The 19942-nt window shown below is 42.9% G+C and overlaps 1 protein-coding gene across 2 annotated transcripts in view; it reads right to left on the reverse strand.

Annotated features, from left to right (window-relative positions):
* The window catches only part of LOC136879125 (uncharacterized), a 103493-nt gene that overhangs the window by 67065 nt on the left and 16486 nt on the right, over window positions 1–19942 (reverse strand). For both annotated transcript variants that reach the window (XM_067152872.2, XM_067152870.2), the window contains exon 2: window positions 18060–18215. In XM_067152872.2, the coding sequence (XP_067008973.2) occupies window positions 18060–18215 (156 nt within the window). The remainder of the gene's footprint in view (window positions 1–18059; window positions 18216–19942) is intronic.

Here is a 19942-nt window from a genome sequence, read left to right on the forward strand (position 1 = left end):
CTGTCCAAAAACACGTGGATTTGTTTACAAATTCAAATTTCCCGCGGGAGGAGGAGGAGGCCCCTAAACTGTCCTATTATACTACTCATGCCTGAACGGATCATTTAATTTCACAGGCGCCATTTTGTGACAGAGAAGACTTGATACCACAAATCCACGCTGATCATCTTGAGTAGTGCTGCCATCTGACACTTCTCTAGGAACTAAACGTAATACGACTAAGGGAAGATCCGTCATTTCTATTCCAAATTGCGTACTAGCAAGAATGCAGCATCAACATGACTTAAATTGCAGGGCATCTTTCAGAATTAAATCGTAAACCGATATACTCATTGTGCAAAAGTCACACGCTTCAAAAATCAAATAAATAATTTTGATCATTCCACACCTTTTGACGAATTAGTGTATGTCAGTGAACGTTTACGTGAAGCTTTGGACAACTTCCTCGCCTTAGATGACTCAATTCAAAATCTGCTCGACGACATATAATACAATGCAGATACAACAGCATGTGAAAAGGACATACCAAACATAGGAAAAGAGATATTAGAAGGGCAAAACATCTTCTGGAGCAGAGTTAATTTGGAAATAGCACGAATGTCGCCAGCCAACCTTCTAGAAATCCAACAGCTCACAACATTGTGAGAAAAGTCAGGTTACCAACAATAAAACTACAATCCTTAACGGGAAATATTGAGGAATGGTCCCGGTTTTGGGAACAGTTTGAGGCATCCGTAGACAGAAATCCATCAGCCTCTCCCATGAATAAGCACGTCTTTCTGCGGGGATACTTGTAAGGGGAACCAAAACGGCTAGTCGCCGGGATAGCAGTTACAAGCGACGCATACGAACAAACTAAGCAGATTCTGATATCATGCTACCGAGATAAAAATAGAACTATCCAATCACATCTAGACATCTTAGAAAATCTTGAGGTCGCAGCTTCAGAGAGCCCGGAAGTACTAAAAAATACGTACATCGAATGTCACAGGCGAATTCCAGCCTTGTGAGCATTAGGAGAGGACTTGGACTTACACGGAATGATACTAGATCTTAAGTTATTGCGTGCCTTTCCGGAAGTCATCTGTCGCCGTTGGCTCATTCACGCCGAAATACACAACACGTAAGAAGGGAACTTCTCGAGATTAATAGAATTCCTTAATGAAGAGGTCGAAGGGACTGTCAACGCACAAAGAAACGAGGAGATATTTCTCCTTCAACATCTCACATACCTACAGCCACCGCTTTTCAGGTGAATACGAAAGCAAACAATACTGCAAAAGGAGCAAGCGAGAAACGTTACTGTTTTGTGTATATTGTGCAAATGAAGGGCACTGGGGCCAAGATTGTCAACAAATACAAGACTCCAAATTTTAAGACGGCAAAACGTTGTTTCCTGTGTCTCAGGAAAGGTCACAATAAGGATGGGTGTTTCAAACGAGGAAATGCATCCTCCAACCAGTGTAAGGGTCTCCATCACGTATCTATCTGCAGTAAGGCAGACACCCTCTCTTTTTCCGTTGGCAAGATAGAAGTCACCGCTTCAAACATCACATTCCTTCAGATATTCGCATGTGGATCAAAGGACTGACAGGAAAACTGAAATTTACCCGTTGTGTTCTCGGTAGTCAGTTTAGCTTTATTCATCATTCTCTGATAGATTCATTGGAACTTAACGTTAACCATAGCCAGACATTGGAGTTAATCACCTTTCAATCACCTTTTAGGATTTTAACTTTAAAGAAGGAACGTCTCATTTGAAATGATGGGATTTTCGACTAATGCTCGTATTTCAGTTGGTGTTTCGAAAGTCACAACACCTATACGCCACAACCGACGCCACTGCACGGTATAACGGTCCTGGCTTCACTCATAAAACTCAAACTAGCAGATCCGCAAGACGAAAGAGAACTTCCGATAGAAGTTCTCATACGCGCAGACAACTACTAGAAGATTGTGACTCTGAAACAGCCAATGAGTGTATTTCATTCTCTTGTTCTATTGCCTACCACATTTGGATACGTAGTCAGCGGAAACAAATCCGGTGTTACAGTCCACCAGACAATGGTGCACTATATTTCATTTGCTGTAGATGAAATCTCAGATGACCGTGTACTTCAGGTTTGGGAGTTGTAAGCCATCGGCATTAAGGAACATCAAGAGCGAGCACTGTCACCCAACGATCACGCCATTCTCCAAGATTTCCATAACACCTACCGTAAGGAAGATGGAAGGAGAGTTGTCCCGCTGCCTACGAAAGAGGGAGTTCTCTTTTCCTCCAAGTTCACCACTGCAGAAAGGCGATTCTCACCATTAGAAAATAGACTAGAAGGGAATGATTTACCATAAAAACATGTTAGATTATATACCGAGAGAACAAGTAGAGGTTGTTCCTCACAACAACTGTTCTGGCGATGTGTCTTACCTACCCCACCACATTGTGAAGAAGTCCAACGTGAGTAGCACAAAATACAAAGTCGTCTTCGGCGCATCCTCCCACGAAATATACTCTCCATCACTGAACGACGCGCTGGAAATGGACCCTAACTTGTTACCGGAAATTCTAGGGACATTGTTAGGATTTAGAAAACACTTCAAAACAATTGTGTATGATGGCTAACAAGCATTTCTACAATTAACACTCAACGAGGACGATAGACATCCTATGAGCTTTGTATGGTATCGAGACGAGTGGAGGGAGGGTGGAACCTATAACACATCAAACGAGCTGATATCCCATCGCTTTAAACGCTTGCCCTTTGGAGAGACATCTAGTCCATTTTTCCTGTCAGCCATTACAAGGGAAACGGCCACATTGAATCGGGACAGATATACAGTTGCATCAGAGGTAGTTGACATATCTATGTTTATGGATGACAACCGCAAATGTTATTGATGACTCAAAGGTAATCGCTATATGTCAGGTACTCACCGCACTCTTGCAACATATTAAACTCCAATTCTCCAAGTGGGCAACCAACTTGGAACGGTTGAAGACATTATGGGGCAGCGGAAAGCTGGAGGAAAGAAAAGTGACGACCGTTCTGGGAGTAGACTGGAAGACTGCTGAAGATCGTCTCTTCACCAACAAGGAAAAAATTGCTAGCAATCTCATGCGCGTACCAGGAACCAAGAGAAACATTCTTCTTGACACCGCCCAGTTCTACGATCTTCTTGGACTTCTCGCACCAGTAGGAATTGTTGCTAAATTAATCTTTCAGGATACCTGGCTCAGAGGTTTAACTTGGGAGGAATTACTACCTCCGGATATAGCAAAGAATTGGCATTCATGTATTAGAAAACTTCACTTCCTGTCAACCCAGATCGGGATGTGGCAGACCACGAATCACATGTGCACGTATTGTGAGGGCATACGGAGCAGTAGTTTATGTGACGTCAACACAGAACTATACCACCCCCTCTCGCATAGTTTGCAGCAAAAAAAGTCTAGCACCAATGAAGAAGGTGACGCTTCCAAAATTAGAGTTGCTCACCGCACTTATAGGCACACGCCTCCTGCTCTATTTCTGTGAGGAAACAGGTTTCGACCTCAACAGGGCCTCTCTGTGGAGCGACCCTACAGTGACGTTGGGAAGGATAAAAAATGACCCAATCAAAAGGAAGACCTTCGTTGCCAATCGTGTAACAGAGATATATAGCCACACAACTCCCAGCCAGTGACGATACTGTCCTAGAGACCAAAACCCTGCAGATTATCTCATGTGAGGTATGGACACAGACCAGCTACTATCCTTAGAAATGTGGTGGTGTGGTCCCTGTTTGCTTACTCAAGCGACATTTGACCATCTGCCATAACAATGGAACACCTGCCACTACTAGAGATCAGAAAGCTGCCAAATGTGTTCCTGATCACCACTACTGAACCCTTCCTAGGTGTATTAAGGTTCAGCGCCGACTGGAAACTACTGCAAGTCACAGCGTGGGTATTTCGATTCATCCAAGCTTTAAAAGATAAAATAACCCGTTCTAACGCATTGACAGCCGCAGAATTGCAAGCCGCCCGAGCATATTGGATCAAAAACATCCAGCGAGAAAAAAATTCCTGCAGAGGTAACCATACTGCAGCTAGGTGTACAGCTACCCAACGCATCTAAGCTTGCACGCTTCAACCCATTCATGGGCCAAGGTGTAATCCGACTAGGTGGAAGATTCCAATGTGCGGAGTTGACCAAAGAACAGAAACACCCAATTATACTGCATGGTGAACACCAGTTCACAAAACTGCTAATTAGACACACCCATATACGACTGCACCACTTAGGAGTTCACATCGTGTTGGGAGACCTACGACAAGAATACTGGATTCTCCAAGCTAGACATACAATTAAGAAAGTACTCCAATCATGCCTGCCATGCAAGATAGCTCGAAACACTTGCTTTAGAGAGATAGAGGCTTCCCTACCCCTTCATTGTGTACAACTTACAGAGCCATTTTCTGCAACAGGTGTGGACTCCGCTGGCCCCCTTTATGTTAAATGGGGCAGAGAAGTTAAGAAATCGTACATAATTTTGTTCACTTGAGCCTCCACTCGTGCACTCGCGCACTCTACATAGAACTATCCACCGATATGTCAACAGAAAAAATTCTGAAGGCTTTCGAAAGATTCATCAGCCGACGGGGCATACCCCACACCATATACTCGGATAGCGCACGCACTTTCCCTGCTGCGAATGAGGAAGTCAGAGCCCTCGAAGACTTCTTGGTAGACCCTAGTATACATGACTACTGTGCTCACCAAGGAGTCCAATGGAAATTCATCGCGCCACGGGCGGCTTGGTGGGGAGGATTCTGGGAGAGGAGGTAGGGTCTACCAAACGATGCCTGAGGAAGGTTCTAGGACACTCGCAGCAGGACGATGAAGCCTTGTACACAACACTTGTCAGAACAGAAGCAACGATCGGAGACGTTGCCTTCTTCGAGGAGGACTGTACGTCACGACACGTATGGAAACGAGCAAGAATAGAGGAGCTTCGCGCAGGGAGAGATGGAAAGATCCGAACAATCATCCTACGCCGGCCAGACGGCCCCAGATTCCGTCGACCGGTGCAACTGGTCGTTCATCTGGAAATTGACCAGGTTGAAGAGGAGATGTGACTGGACTCAAGGCGATACCGCACGCTATCTAGCGGTTGTTGTAACCTATATGTACGTGTTTATGTTGAGTCCGAAGATCGTTAATGAAAGGATTAGCTTGAAGTAAACACGGTGTTGTTACTCCACATTACTTATAACATTCATGATTGCACTTTATTCCTAACCGTTCGATTCCGGGTTTGATTACATTCTGTTTAAATATTTCCTCAGAACTCAGCACAAGTGTAAATTTCGGATTAAGTACGTCATTATAAGCCGTACAGAAAAGTATGGTAAGACAAAAATGAATAGGTATTTTTGTTGTCTTCGGCTTTGGTTATGTAGTATATTTGGAAAGAACTCTTACTAACGCGGTCCTACGAAAATGAAATTTTTGACTTTCCCCTAAATTGCTAAGTCAGCTAGTATAAAAAGAATGATTTACAGCCTGCATGACTGCATATTATTTATTTATTATTATTAGTATAATAATAATAATAGTAATAATAATAATAATAATAATAATTATAATAATAATAATTATTATAATAATTAATTATTATTATTATTATTATAATTATTATTATTATATATAATTCGCTGGGGCCATCTAGGACCACGTTAAGTCTTGTTGCATTTGACACTGAACTTGGCCTTCTTTAGAGCCCAAATTTCCCTCATTCTTTGTGAGTGGGCCTGCTTACGCTCCTCTGTCCAAGGGACACCGTGTCTTCTCTTCGGTTGCTCGTCTCGGTTTAACCCGTTCGTCAATATTTTCTTGCGGAAGAGATCTCTGTTAAGGGCGTCTTCAGCTGAGATATGTAGCATTTGCAGGTCTTCTTTGGTATTTCTAAACCAGGGAATTGTGGTTTTGCGGTTTGAATCAAAAAAGTGAAAGATTTCTTTAGTTAACTTTCTTCCGTCCATTCTTTTCAGATGACCGTAAAATCGTGCCCGTCTTTTTCTGATTGTGTCGGTAATTTTCTCTATTTTGCTGTAGACTTCCATGTTGGATGGGGATTCCATTTCTGTACTTTGATCCCAAGATTCCTCTCACAATGTTGCGTTCTCTTTTCTCTAGTTCTTCAAGGAGTCCTTTGTTGGCATTTACAGACAGGGTTTCGGCTGCATATAGAACTATTGGCTTCAGAACTGTTTCATAGTGACGTATCTTGGTGTTTTGGGAAAGGCATTTTTTGTTGTAGATTGTGCGGGATGTTTGGTAGGCTATTTCCAGTTTGCGTACTCGCCCCTGAAGTGCTTCTTTGTCCAGTCCATTTTTCTTGATGATCTCACCCAGGTATTTGAATTTGTCTACTCGGGTGATGTCCCCGTATTTTGTATGGAGTTTTGGTGTAGCCTCTTTGATGTTAGTCATTACTTCTGTTTTCTCAAATGATATCTGCAAACCAGTTTGTTCGGCAATTTCATTATTATTATTATTATTATTATTATTATTATTATTATTATTATTATTATTATTGCAAAACTCAGGGTTAGCATGTTCAAGAATTTTTACAATCACTTACCACAGATATTATACACTTACCAATTTATCTTAATAGCAGAATTTTGCTGAAAGGCTGCACAGTACTGTTGACGCCGTAAAAGTAAAGCATTACCACAACTTGCTGAAATACGTCAGCTGTTTTCAGAACTTGGCTCACAATTAAACAGTGTTGCCAACTCAGCGGATTTTCCGCTAAATTGGGCGGGTTTTTAAATGAAACAGCGGAAACATTTTCCATTTAGCGGACAGAGGATTTTTTGACGGATTTTCCAACTTCTGTTAACGATGTTCAGCGGTAACAATATGACCTTTTATCACGAGTAGAACTTACCACGGTATCATAGTCTAGTTAATACCGTTGTATTAAAGTTATGCTCCGTTTTCTCAGTTTGATTTTGTTGCAATCGATACTGTACTCTTGATGAGCCGGGTACTGTCTTGTTTGATATCGTGTTTCTTTTGACATTAGGTTCTTTTTGGTACGGTGTGTCAATATGTCGAAAGAAAAGGTTGAAAAGTACACTCAGATATTTCGCAAAGACTGGTTAAACAATTACACTTTAGAAGGCTAGACTAGTGATCACAACCACGGACGATGCATCTATTGGCAGTGCCATAAAAATGCGAAATTATTTGACATTATTTCTTTCCGCACTTATCATAAACTGATCATACACAATGAAAACAGTAATGAGAAGTGAAAATAACTTTCGAAATAAATTTGAAAATGTCCGTATGTGCTGCGCTACTGTGAACTCTCAGCATGTGTTTTGAAAAGGAATAGTACCATGTGGCTTCATATGAAACCACAGGACCTCAACCCAGCACGTCTGCTTCAGAGGACACAGTGCTGGGAGGAAAATGGCGAGTGTTGAGATAATCTCCTCTATTAAAACAGCTGGCGTATGCTATTTTGCTTCAGTTCGAAATTTAGCGGATTTTCATCTAAAATTTAGCGGAGAAAATATTTTTTGGTTAACAACACTGCAATTAAATGAAATCCTGCAGAAAAAGACCGTCGTCTCAGTATGTTTGAAACCGTAAAAGGTAGTTAGCGTGACGAAAATTTTTTGTATTAGTTTATTTATGCCCATCCCTTGTCACTATGTTTACGGGATCGGTGAAAATTTGCATGTTTAATATATATGAATGAAGTTATGAACTGAGAGGAATCTTCGTAGCGAGTTTTACAACTGGATACCCTTCCTAACGTTAACCTCATCAGAGGAATTAATGTGTAAAACTAATAACGTTATATATACACTGAGTAGCCGAAAGCCACGGGAAGGGTGTCCTATTAGAAAATGTGCCGTGTATGACCCCTGAAATTTGCGGCTAGCTGCGGCGTAGCTGAGCAGTCTGTCACAGATACCTGTGTCGTGAAGATGGTAACACATAGCGAGTTAACCGACTTTGAACGTGGGATGACCATCGGCGCACAGCGCATGAGTCATCGAATTGCGGAGATTACACGCGAAATCGGGTTTCGGAGGTCAACAGTGTCGAGGGTGGATCTTCAATATCGCAGAGAGAATGTTACCACCCGCGTAAAGAACCGCACGGGAAGACCACAGGTGTTTAATGCCGTCGCCTCCGCAGAACCATACTGGGCGCTAGACGGGCTACTGTGAGTCAGACCACCGCCCAGTTGAATGTTGGGAGTCAGAACCCATTTCTACCAGGACTGTAAGGAGGCAACTGCACCGCATAGGTTTCACCAACCGTCGGCCAAATTGGCGAAATCATAGACTGCGAAGGGAAAATTGCACGAAAAGAATTGTGCGGAGTATCACTCAAAGGAAAATAGTGTCCTGGTTTTGGAATTAGCACTCGCATAAACAAGAATAGAAACTTTCAAATGATGCTGAACTAGACCACTTCCCACATTCTTACAGTCCGTCATATCTTTTATTGTACATTCGTATGTGTTACCGATTTTTTGTGGTAGGTAGAGGTGAAAGAAGCTGCGGGTGTGAACGGGTCTCAAACTACGAAATTAAAGTTAATGTAAAATTTAACAAGGTTATATTCTCTTTCCAAAATTCAGAAATAACACGAAAGACAGGTACAGAGTGGCAAGGCAATAAAAATACAATAACAATATTTACAGGATTTGGGCTTCGAGCCCCAACCTCACAATTCTTGAGCAATTAGCCCAGTTTTCCCCCAAACACAAGTTTCAACAGAGGGGCAGAAAACCCCATTCATGCCTAGGAGCACTTGCTCCCAATTACACAGTAAGGCCTCCTTGAGGCGCGCAGAAAACAAAATTTTCGAGAAAGAGCAACTTGCTCTCAAAATTCAGGCCTGTCAACGGCCACACCTAATTCCACCTTCAAGCTGTCCTCTAAGGACATATACACAGGGGTAAAATACCCAACCTACTGAGGTCTATTAAATGAGAAGAAGGTTAATTACATGACCTCTAAAATAACAATTTGAGAGGAGGCGATCTGCACTCCTAATGCATTTGTTTTAAAACCTAATCTGGCTCTAGGCCACTAATGCAAGGGCTAATCCCATACTACAGAGGTGACTTTAGAAAAGAACAATTTACTTTACATTAATGAAGAATCGGTTGTGAGAAATAAGTTCACCTCAAAACAAAATGAGTGGGAGCTCGAGAGGGTTAAGCACTCTCTATCCCAATATGTAGCCTTAAAAGATAATAGAGGCTAAGAGTAGTTACATTTTAGGAAAAGGTTACATGGTAGAAACGCTTCGGACCCGCCCCGAGAGTTAAACTGCTGAGCTAGCAAGAAAAGAAGATATTAAAAGGCCATTACCTTGGTGTAGAACTGCTCCCCGAAGAAAGAGGCGCTTCCCGCCCCCTGCTATGTACTTTACACACTGAACGATGGTACTGAAGTGGCGCAGAGACCCTAAAATCAGCAGTTTATATACTCTCGCGAAACGTTCGAGGCGTTTCAGGAAGGAAAACACCCGCCCACAATCATTTTATTGGTGGATAAAGAAAACCCTACACAATATGAAGAAGAAACACATTATTGGTGGAAAATTAATTAAAGAAATTCGGGATTGGCTAGATTCAAAACAAGGGGAAAGAAAGGGTTGATATTGCCAACTTAAACAATGACTGAAAGAAATTTAGCAAAGAACAAACTTTTGAAATTAAATTTTCTCCAAAAAAAACAGTTCTATCACTTCGCACTAGGGTGCACCGTTGTAGTTCTTCAATAGTGTCCTCTAGCAGAGAAAGTTCAAACTTCTTACTACAAGCAAAACAAAATTACATCGAAAACAACACAGTTCAGAAACTTCAAAATTTCCAAGTAGTGGCATCTTCAGGGTAACTTGAAAATTAACACATAAGACAAGGTTCAGACTTCTTCCAGTAGGGGAGTTTCCACTGGCGCAAAGTTTAAATAAGCAGCGTGGAGGTGTACCTCCCGGTACAGACCTCCCCCCCAAAAGTTCCTCCAAGGGGTAACACATAATAACATACACTTTTGTTTGAAAACAAGGTCCAAGTTATGATGTTGCTATAGAGATTAATTGCAGAAGCATTTATCAAAATAGTGAAAATTTGATTTGATCCAGTTTCAAAAATTCTCGTAGTAACTGCTGAAGTAATGTCTTTATGTTTGTAGAAGTAGAATTCAAAAGGAAAGCTTTTAATACTTGAAAGTGAAGAAAAATTTTGCAAAGTCCACCAAATATTGCTGTTGAATTCCCAAGTGTAGTAATTACCGATAGTAAATGTCCATGTAGTTGATGTTGATTAAGTTGGATGGCCAGACCGGCCGTTGCAGCTTGCGTTCAAAGGCGGCCGCTCGGACCCCTCAAGTACCCTGAGATACCGCTCGCCCGCACTATGAGGGGAGCAGTGGTGTTGAAGCACGCCGCGCCCGCGGTGAACATATACAGACTGCCGGCAAGTAGCAGGTCGTGCGCCGCACATCAGCCTTGGCCGGGAGGAGGGCTCCGGCTCGTCGTACACTGGTCGACCTCGCTGGAAGAGAGGGGGCCCTTCCTCTATTCCAGTAGCGGTACAGCGCCGCGCGGCTGCGGGGGCACTGAAACATTAAAGCTAGGCGGCAGAATTTTGTTGGACCATCATCTTTTTTGAGGGCACAGGCTTGTGGAGAGGTTGAGGGGCCAGCGGCGTGCAGATATCCATGGCATTTTATATAAGCAAGCCACTGTGTGTAGCGGAGCAGGGGACGGGAGCGTGGTAAAGGCCTTGGCAAGGACAGGATGGCAGTTCAACTGATCGGGGGAGGTTTACAAAAATAATAACGCATAAGGGAAACAGATTGCAAGGGCAGAAGGCCTAAAAGTGAAACCTCTCAGAGAAAGAGAAAAAAATATAACCTTCCGATTTCTTTCAAAATAATATGAAGCAAGTTAACACAGAAATTACACCGGTTTCACCTGTGACAGGTGAACCCTAAATATCCTCTCGGTGGCTGGATTATTTAATAACAACGTAACCGGCGTAAGGAAATCGAGAATGATACACGGCCCATGGAATCTGGGGGCAAGCTTGCCCGCGGGAACAAAGTTCTTGACCATCACCTGGTCACCTACCTTCAAATTGGTGGGTCTCCGTCCACGATCATATCTTTCCTTAACCTTTTCATGAGAGACTTTAAGATTGGCTTTAGCCTTCTTCCAAAGATCTTTAATGTTGTCTGGGTCTATTGTCTCAGGTAGAATGTCACTCAGAGACCAAAGGTTGGAGAGCGGCGTGTTGGGAACGAACTTAAACATCAAAGAAGCTGGAGTAAACTTGTGAGATTCATGAACCGCCGAATTCAAAGCAAAAGCTAACCAATGCAGGGACGTGTCCCATCTAGAATGATTTTCATGATGATAGGCAATAAGCGCGGACCTGAGATTACGATTAACCCGTTCAGCCAGAGATGGTTGAGGGTAATAAGCAGAAGTTGTCACATGATATATGGACAGGTCAAAGCAGAATTTACGAAATAAATTAGATGTGAAAGCCTTAGCATTATCAGATACAATATATTGACACGGACCAAAAGAAGCAAAGATAGAATTTAGACAAGTAATGGTGGACTGAGCGGTAGCCAGCTTAGTCGGAAATAACCAGGAAAATCTTGTAAAACCATCTACGCATACAAAGATGAATTTGTTGGCATTTCCCTTTGACTGGGGGAAGGGTCCTACATAATCAATATACAGGCGTTCCATGGGGCGCGACGCTTGATGCGAAGACAGAAGGCCTACCTTGGTGGACATGGTTGGTTTACTAAGCAAACAAGATTTACAAGCTTTTACTAGTTCACGGCTTTCACCGTCCATACCCTTCCAGATGAACATTTCACGAATCTTCTCACGAGTTTTAAAGATGCCTAGATGCCCTCCTAATGGGGTCTCATGATAATACTTGAAGATCATAGGTACAAGAACAGCTGGAACGACAACTTTCATCATCTTATCATGCCTCGATGGGCAACATAAAACACCATTCCTCAAAACATAAGGGACGACATGTTCCCCAGAAGAAAGGGTTTCCATTATCGGAGCCAGCGTCGGATCTTCCCGTTGGTATTTCTCGATATCCCTAAAGAGCATGGGAGCATCTGTTAAGATGGCATTAACATCAGATAGTATGGACTCGGGAGGAGATGAACTATCGACCGGTTCATGGTTCTCAACGTCGTTGGAAAACATACGGCTGAGTCCATCAGCGACAACATTTTCGGTACCTCTGATGTGCCTGACATCGAATTGGAAGGCAGAGATTCGGATGGCCCAACGGGCTATACGACCAGCACGACGCGGCCTACCTAAGACCCAGCTTAAGGCTTGATTATCTGTCTCCAGGTCGAATTTGACATGTTCCAGATAGAGACGGAACTTTTCTAAGGCAAATAAGACTGCCAAACCTTCGAGCTCATATATGGAATACTTTGCTTCTTGAGCCGATAGAGTCCTAGATGCATAGGCGATGGGTCGCCTCCCTAGTTCAGTCTCTTGAAGAAGGACTGCAGCTACCGCCGACGACGACGCGTCGGTTTGGACGATGAATTTCTTTGAGAAATCAGGCATAGCAAGGACAGGGGCATTACAGAGAGCTAATTTAAGATCTTCAAAAGCGGCTTGTTGAGAAGGTCCCCACTTGAATTTGATGCCTTTCCTACGAAGAAGGTTTAAGGGCGCCGCTCTATTAGCGAAGTTAGGAATAAACTTCCTGAAGAAATTCACCATACCAATGAACCTGGCGATACCTTTAATGTCCTTGGGAGGTTTAAAATCACGGATGGCCTGTGTTCTAGAATGATCGACGGCAACACCTTCAGGAGACACAATATGCCCTAGGAATGACATAGAGGGCTTCGCAAAGGCAACCTTGGACAACTTAACAGTTAACCCAGCCTTACGAAGGCGACTAAGAACTTCTCGCAGATGATCTAGATGTTCTTCAAAAGTCTCCGAAAACACAACGACATCATCCAAGTAGTGATACAAGTACTCAAATTTGATGTCAGAGAAGACCCTATCTAGCAGCCTAGTGAGTACAGCTGCTCCCGTGGGGAGCCCGAAAGGCACGCGGTTGTATTCATACAAATTCCAATCCGTGGCAAACGCTGTAAGGTGTTTAGACTCTTCCGCTAGGGGAATTTGATTGTAGGCCTGATTCAAATCCAAGATGGTGAAGAACTTGGCCTTACGGAACCATGAAAGACAAGAGTGAAGGTCGGGAAGGGGCACAGATTGTAACACCACCTTCCGATTGAGAGCCCTATAATCAATGACAGGCCTGAAGCCCCCTTGGGGTTTCGGGACTAGAAAAATAGGCGAAGAATACGCCGACTTAGAGGGCCTAATAATGCCATCCTTCAACATCTGATCGATGATTTCTTTCAGAGCCTTCATTTTTGGTGGAGATAGCCTATAAGGTGGAAAACGGACAAGAATCGAATCCGTGACCTCAATTTTGTATTCGATAAGGTCAGTAACACCAAGAGTATCCGAGAACACCTCTGGAAACGACTGACACAACTTACGAATACTATCAGCCTCCTCCTCAGGTAGATGTATTAGGTCTAACAACATCTCGTCCTGGGTAGGCGAAATAGATGAACATGACGCAGAATTACATTTTAATAAGGGGATTTTATAATTGGAAGCAAATTTGAAAGTGCACGACCTACTCTGAAGATCGAGCACAAGACCAGTGGGAGAAATAAAGTCGGCTCCCAATATGATGGGGCAAGACAAGTGCTTAGCCACAAACAATTTGATTTTCCATGTAAATTTAAAAATACGAATTTTGACATTTACAGAACCGAGAATTTCTAATGGAGATGAATTAGCCGAAACATATTGAACAGTAGATGAACCATAGTCAGGTAGTTTACAAACAGATTTCAACTTTGAATACCATTGATCCGAAATAATTGAACAATCACTGCCTGAATCTAATAAAGCTGTTATTGGTTCATTACTTAACTCAATTTTAAGAAAAGGAACTGGTGCGGGGGTATCCGCCGCAATCCTAAGACATTCTTTGGTGCATTCGAAAGATGAATTTGAAGATAGAACATTCCCTGAATTTTCGACCTGTTTACCAGGGGCTGAGCCTCGGGAAGAGGGATTAGTCGACTCAGCCGAAGCCACTAGTCATTTTTTATTATTGGCATTGGTGGAATTTGCACCAGAAGTTGAGCAGGAGGGGGTGCTATTTGAGTTTGGGCAATTCTTGGCGATATGTGAGAAAGCCCCACATTTAAAACAGCCTTGTGATGAACCAGCTCCATTATTTGCCCTACTAGACTTGATCAGTGGACATTTATTGCGAAGATGGTCAGGCGACCCAAAAGCGTAACATTTACGGGGTGTGACTGGTCGGCGAGGTGGAGGCCGAAGATTACTAAAAGAGGGAGGTGGTTCTTTCGCGACACGCAAGGAATCGGCGTATCTAACTCCTTCCGCTGAGACGGCCAATGCTTCAAGTTCAGAGAAAGTTTGCGGGCACGCCGCGAAACACAAATATGACCTATAGGATGGTGAAATGCCTTCCACAATAGCTTGTACAATCTGATCCTCAGGGAAGTGAAGAGCAAACACCCTAGTATAGAACTTAATATCTTGGATGAAATCTGCCAAGTTTTCATCTAAGCGCTGTACCCGATAATAGTACTTCTGAATAAGGGAGGACCTTGCCCTAGCCGGGATGAAGTTAGCTAGCAAGTGGGCGTGGAAGTCTTCAATCGATGATTGCTCGGCAATGGCTCTAACTATTTTGTCTGAGAGAATATCTATAGCATAGGGATAGATGATTTGCAAAATCTGACATGGGGAAAGAGAAAAAACAAGGGCATGATCCTGAAATTCAACTTAAAACCTTAAGAAAGAAATAACTTCACTGGTGGTGTTAACAGAAAACTTCGAGATACCTCTGAGCAACATTGCCAATGGATGAGGCAAGCTGCTGAACCCAGGTGACATAGTAGGTAGATGTTTCAGTGGCGAAGAAGTTAATTCAGAACGTACATTACTCAACGATGCACGGCGTTCAGACTCGTTGTCCAATGGGGCAGAGATCGTTTGAGCTCCAACGGTTATCCTATTGACTTCTCCCTTAGGAGGCTCTTCCTCGCTACCTACATTCACCGTGGTGGGTTGATCGATTTTGGGAGGAACTTCCCCAGTTAACAATTGGGTAACCTTACTGGATAATTCCGAAATACTTTCAAGCAACGTACTAGCTTCCTTCCTCTGAACGTCGTTCAACTTCAGAGACAACAGATCGTTAACTCTATTTGAAAAATGAAATAGCCTGGCTTGCACACGCTTAATTTGATTAGGAGAAGGATCATTTTCATCAAAAAATTAACTACAGATGCTAGCCCAGTAATATTCTCGATGATCGTGGAAAGAGAGTCGTCAATTTCTTTGTCTCCCAAAGTGGGGATGGAAATGGGCAAATCGAGGGACTCTCTAGGCTTGTTTCTGTCTGCTGCAACCGTGCCTCCAGATTGCACATTTCTAATAGTCAATTCATAGATCAACTCCTCCTTGCGCAAATAGTTAAGATGGAGAACATCGCGAGGGCCGGGCATGAAGACAGAACAATTTTGAAAAAGGAAAATTTAAAAATTCCAGCAACTGAGAAAATTGTTAGAGTTCGAATCAAAACAATGTTTAGCTGTCAAAAGGGGCTAAATTGAGACCCATTCAACCACGCTCTGCTACCACTTATTACCGTCTTTTGTGGTAGGTAGAGGTGAAAGAAGCTGCGGGTGTGAACGGGTCTCAAACTACGAAATTAAAGTTAATGTAAAATTTAACAAGGTTATATTCTCTTTCCAAAATTCAGAAATAACACGAAAGACAGGTACAGAGTGGCAAGGCAATAAAAATACAATAACAATATTTACAGGATTTGGGCTTCGAGCCCCAACCTCACAATTCCTGAGCAATTAGCCCAGTTTTCCCCCAAACACAAGTTTCAACAGAGGGGCAGAAAACCCCATTCATGCCTAGGAGCACTTGCTCCCAATTACACAGTAAGGCCTCCTTGAGGCGCGCAGAAAACAAAATTTTCGAGAAAGAGCAACTTGCTCTCAAAATTCAGGCCTGTCAACGGCCACACCTAATTCCACCTTCAAGCTGTCCTCTAAGGACATATACACAGGGGTAAAATACCCAACCTACTGAGGTCTATTAAATGAGAAGAAGGTTAATTACATGACCTCTAAAATAACAATTTGAGAGGAGGCGATCTGCACTCCTAATGCATTTGTTTTAAAACCTAATCTGGCTCTAGGCCACTAATGCAAGGGCTAATCCCATACTACAGAGGTGACTTTAGAAAAGAACAATTTACTTTACATTAATGAAGAATCGGTTGTGAGAAATAAGTTCACCTCAAAACAAAATGAGTGGGAGCTCGAGAGGGTTAAGCACTCTCTATCCCAATATGTAGCCTTAAAAGATAATAGATGCTAAGAGTAGTTACATTTTAGGAAAAGGTTACATGGTAGAAACGCTTCGGACCCGCCCCAAGAGTTAAACTGCTGAGCTAGCAAGAAAAGAAGATATTAAAAGGCCATTACCTTGGTGTAGAACTGCTCCCCGAAGAAAGAGGCTCTTCCCGCCCCCTGCTATGTACTTTACACACTGAACGATGGTACAGAAGTGGCGCAGAGACCCTAAAATCAGCAGTTTATATACTCTCGCGGAAAGTTCGAGGCGTTTCAGGAAGGAAAACACCCGCCCACAATCATTTTATTGGTGGATAAAGAAAACCCTACACAATATGAAGAAGAAACACATTATTGGTGGAAAATTAATTAAAGAAATTCGGGATTGGCTAGATTCAAAACAAGGGGAAAGAAAGGGTTAATATTGCCAACTTAAACAATGACTGAAAGAAATTTAGCAAAGAACAAACTTTTGAAATTAAATTTTCTCCAAAAAAACAGTTCTATCACTTCGCACTAGGGTGCACCGTTGTAGTTCTTCAATAGTGTCCTCTAGAAGAGAAAGTTCAAACTTCTTACTACAAGCAAAACAAAATTACATCGAAAACAACACAGTTCAGAAACTTCAAAATTTCCAAGTAGTGGCATCTTCAGGGTAACTTGAAAATTAACACATAAGACAAGGTTCAGACTTCTTCCAGTAGGGGAGTTTCCACTGGCGCAAAGTTTAAATAAGCAGCGTGGAGGTGTACCGCCCGGTACAGTATGGACAGAGATTCTTAGATAAGAAAATGACTTATGGTGTAATTACTAAGGCCTAAATATTGGAATCAGAGGAAAGGAATTAAATCAGAAAACGGAAGCAGAAGAAAAATACAGCAAAAATTATAGCAAATGCCAGAAAGCATATTGCGATGCGAAATAATGGGCCATATTCCGCGGTACTGTTGAAAAATTAAGAGCCACACTTAGTACTTTTCGAAGACGATTGTAACCTGCAACGGCAGTCCGGAAATATCCCGCAGAATTGCAGCTTGAGCTCCCTTTGGCCTTCTATTAAAGGAGCAAACGCTGCCCAGCCGCCAGAGGTTCGTCGTACGTCTGTGAGAGTGTTCGTCACTCAATGCAGAGCATAAAATTCGCAGAAATTAATAATTTGCTCTGTCATTTGAAGAGGAAGCGAAATATTGTAAAATTATATTAAGTGAAGGGATGTTTCACATATTTTGCAGAACATAGAGAATATAAAATAACTCCCTATAAACCCTTAGTCAGTTCCGTGATTCTTAAATCACATGCAGCTCCTAGACGAGTATACGTCGTGTATGAAATTTGGTCGAGGTCTATTCAGCCACTTCGCCATAATGGTAGAACAGACAAACAAGCAGACAGACACGAAGGCAAGAAATCACTGATACGATATTGAGTGGAAATAAGTCGGATAAGTAAGGTATCTGAAAAATTGCCAAAATAAACGAAGTTACAGGCAGTGGTCCCACTCAAAATTTATTTATATAGATAGAACACTTACTGACATGTTCTCGTCGAGGGGAATCTTGAAATCTGTTCCACCTTGGAGTAACCTTGTAGTCGCGTTTACCTTCCGAACTTTCAAATGATGCTGAACTAGACCACTTCCCACATTCTTACAGTCCGTCATATCTTCTATTGTACATTCGTATGGACCCTGAAAATAAAGAACGAACGACATCCTTATAAACCAGAAATAATAAAAATAACATACATACATGCTTAGGAGGTCAAGTGTAAATTATTCTGCATTCAGTAGCAAGCTCCTGTAAGTTAACTAGGCTCCTCTATTTCCAGCTAGCTCTGTGGCTGCCTGTTGTTCCACATCCCTCAGTAAAAACTGAGCTTAGCTTGTTTTTTTTTTTTTTCCATTGCCCAGGCAGGACCGCGTGAGGCCGCAGCAACCTGGGTAATTTGTTATAAGTACGTTTCCGTGATTTAGAACATGCTGAGTGTTTGTACGCAATAACCAACAAAAACGTTTTAGGTAATTATAGTAAAGTAAACTTGTGTCCACATCCCGAGGTGGTGGAGCTCATTTTAGGCACACCTCCATTTCAACTACATATCAGCCCTCCTGCCATTCTTAAATTTCTGTCAGTATCGGGAGTCGAACCCGGGTCTCAGAAGATGGCAGGTAATAACACTAACCGTTACGCTACGGAGGCGGACATTAAAACAATAGATTAACACAAGACCAGGTTTACTACCTGACCAAGGCGAGTGGATATGAACTACTGTTGTGACGTTGGCGTTCAGGTTCAGGTTCATCGGGATAATATAGTGGGGCTGAAGCTAACTGAACTTCCGCCAAGTTCCAGCTGTCGAATGATGAAAAATATTAAAAATACACATTAAAGAATCTTATTCTTCTTAATCTGTTTACCCTCCAGGGTTGGTTTTTCCCTCGGACTCAGCGAGGGATCCTACATCTACAGCCTCAAGGGCAGTGTCCTGGAGCTTCAGACTCTGGGTCTGGGGTTACAACTAGGGAGGATGACCAGTGCCTCGCCCAAGCAACCTCGCTTGCTATGCTGAACAGGGGCCCTGAGGGGGATAGGAAGATTGGAAGGGATAGGCAAGGAAGAAGGAAGGAAGCGGCCTTAGCCTTAAGTCAGGTACCATCCCGGCATTTACCTGGACGAGAAGTGGGAAACCACGGAAAACCACTTCCAGGATGGCTGACTCTACTCAGTTGACCTCCCGAAGCTGAGTGGACCCCGTTCCAGCCCTCGTACCACATTTCAAATTTCGTGGCAAAGTCAGGAATCGAACCCGGGCCTCCGGGGATGGCAGCTAATCACACTAACCACTACACCACAGAGGCGGACATTAGAGAATCACTGGTGCAAAATTATAGGCTGTCAGCTCGTTGGTCCCGTTCGTTGATATGCTGTCTCAACACTTACATTGTGACGCTCTTTGACATGCTGTGTTTGTTCGAAGAACATGAGAACTTTGAGACGTATTTAGCTAAACACCTGTGTATCTGTTTAATTGAAAAGTGTTTGAATAAAGAGGAAGAATACAACGTGTAGTTTTGTTTCTGTCCTAACCGTCCTCCCCCTGCGGGTGGGGGTGGTAGAATAACACCCACGGTATCCCCTGCCTGTATCCCCAGGGGCTCAGAACTTTGGAGCGTGGGTTGGCGACCACAGGGCCCTTAGCTGAGTCCTGGTATTGCTTCCACTTACTTGTGCCAGGCTCCTCACTTTCATCTATCCTATCCGACCTCTCTTGGTCAACACTTGTTCTTTTCCGACCCCGACGCTATTAGGTTTGCGAAGGCTAGGGAGTCTTTCATTTTCACGCCCTTCGTGGCCCTTGTCTTCCTTTGGCCGATATCTTCATTTTTCGAAGTGTCGGACCCCCTCCATTTTTCTC

The sequence above is a fragment of the Anabrus simplex genome, chromosome 8 (genome assembly GCF_040414725.1).
Source record: "Anabrus simplex isolate iqAnaSimp1 chromosome 8, ASM4041472v1, whole genome shotgun sequence".
Taxonomy (NCBI): Eukaryota; Metazoa; Arthropoda; class Insecta; order Orthoptera; family Tettigoniidae; genus Anabrus; species Anabrus simplex.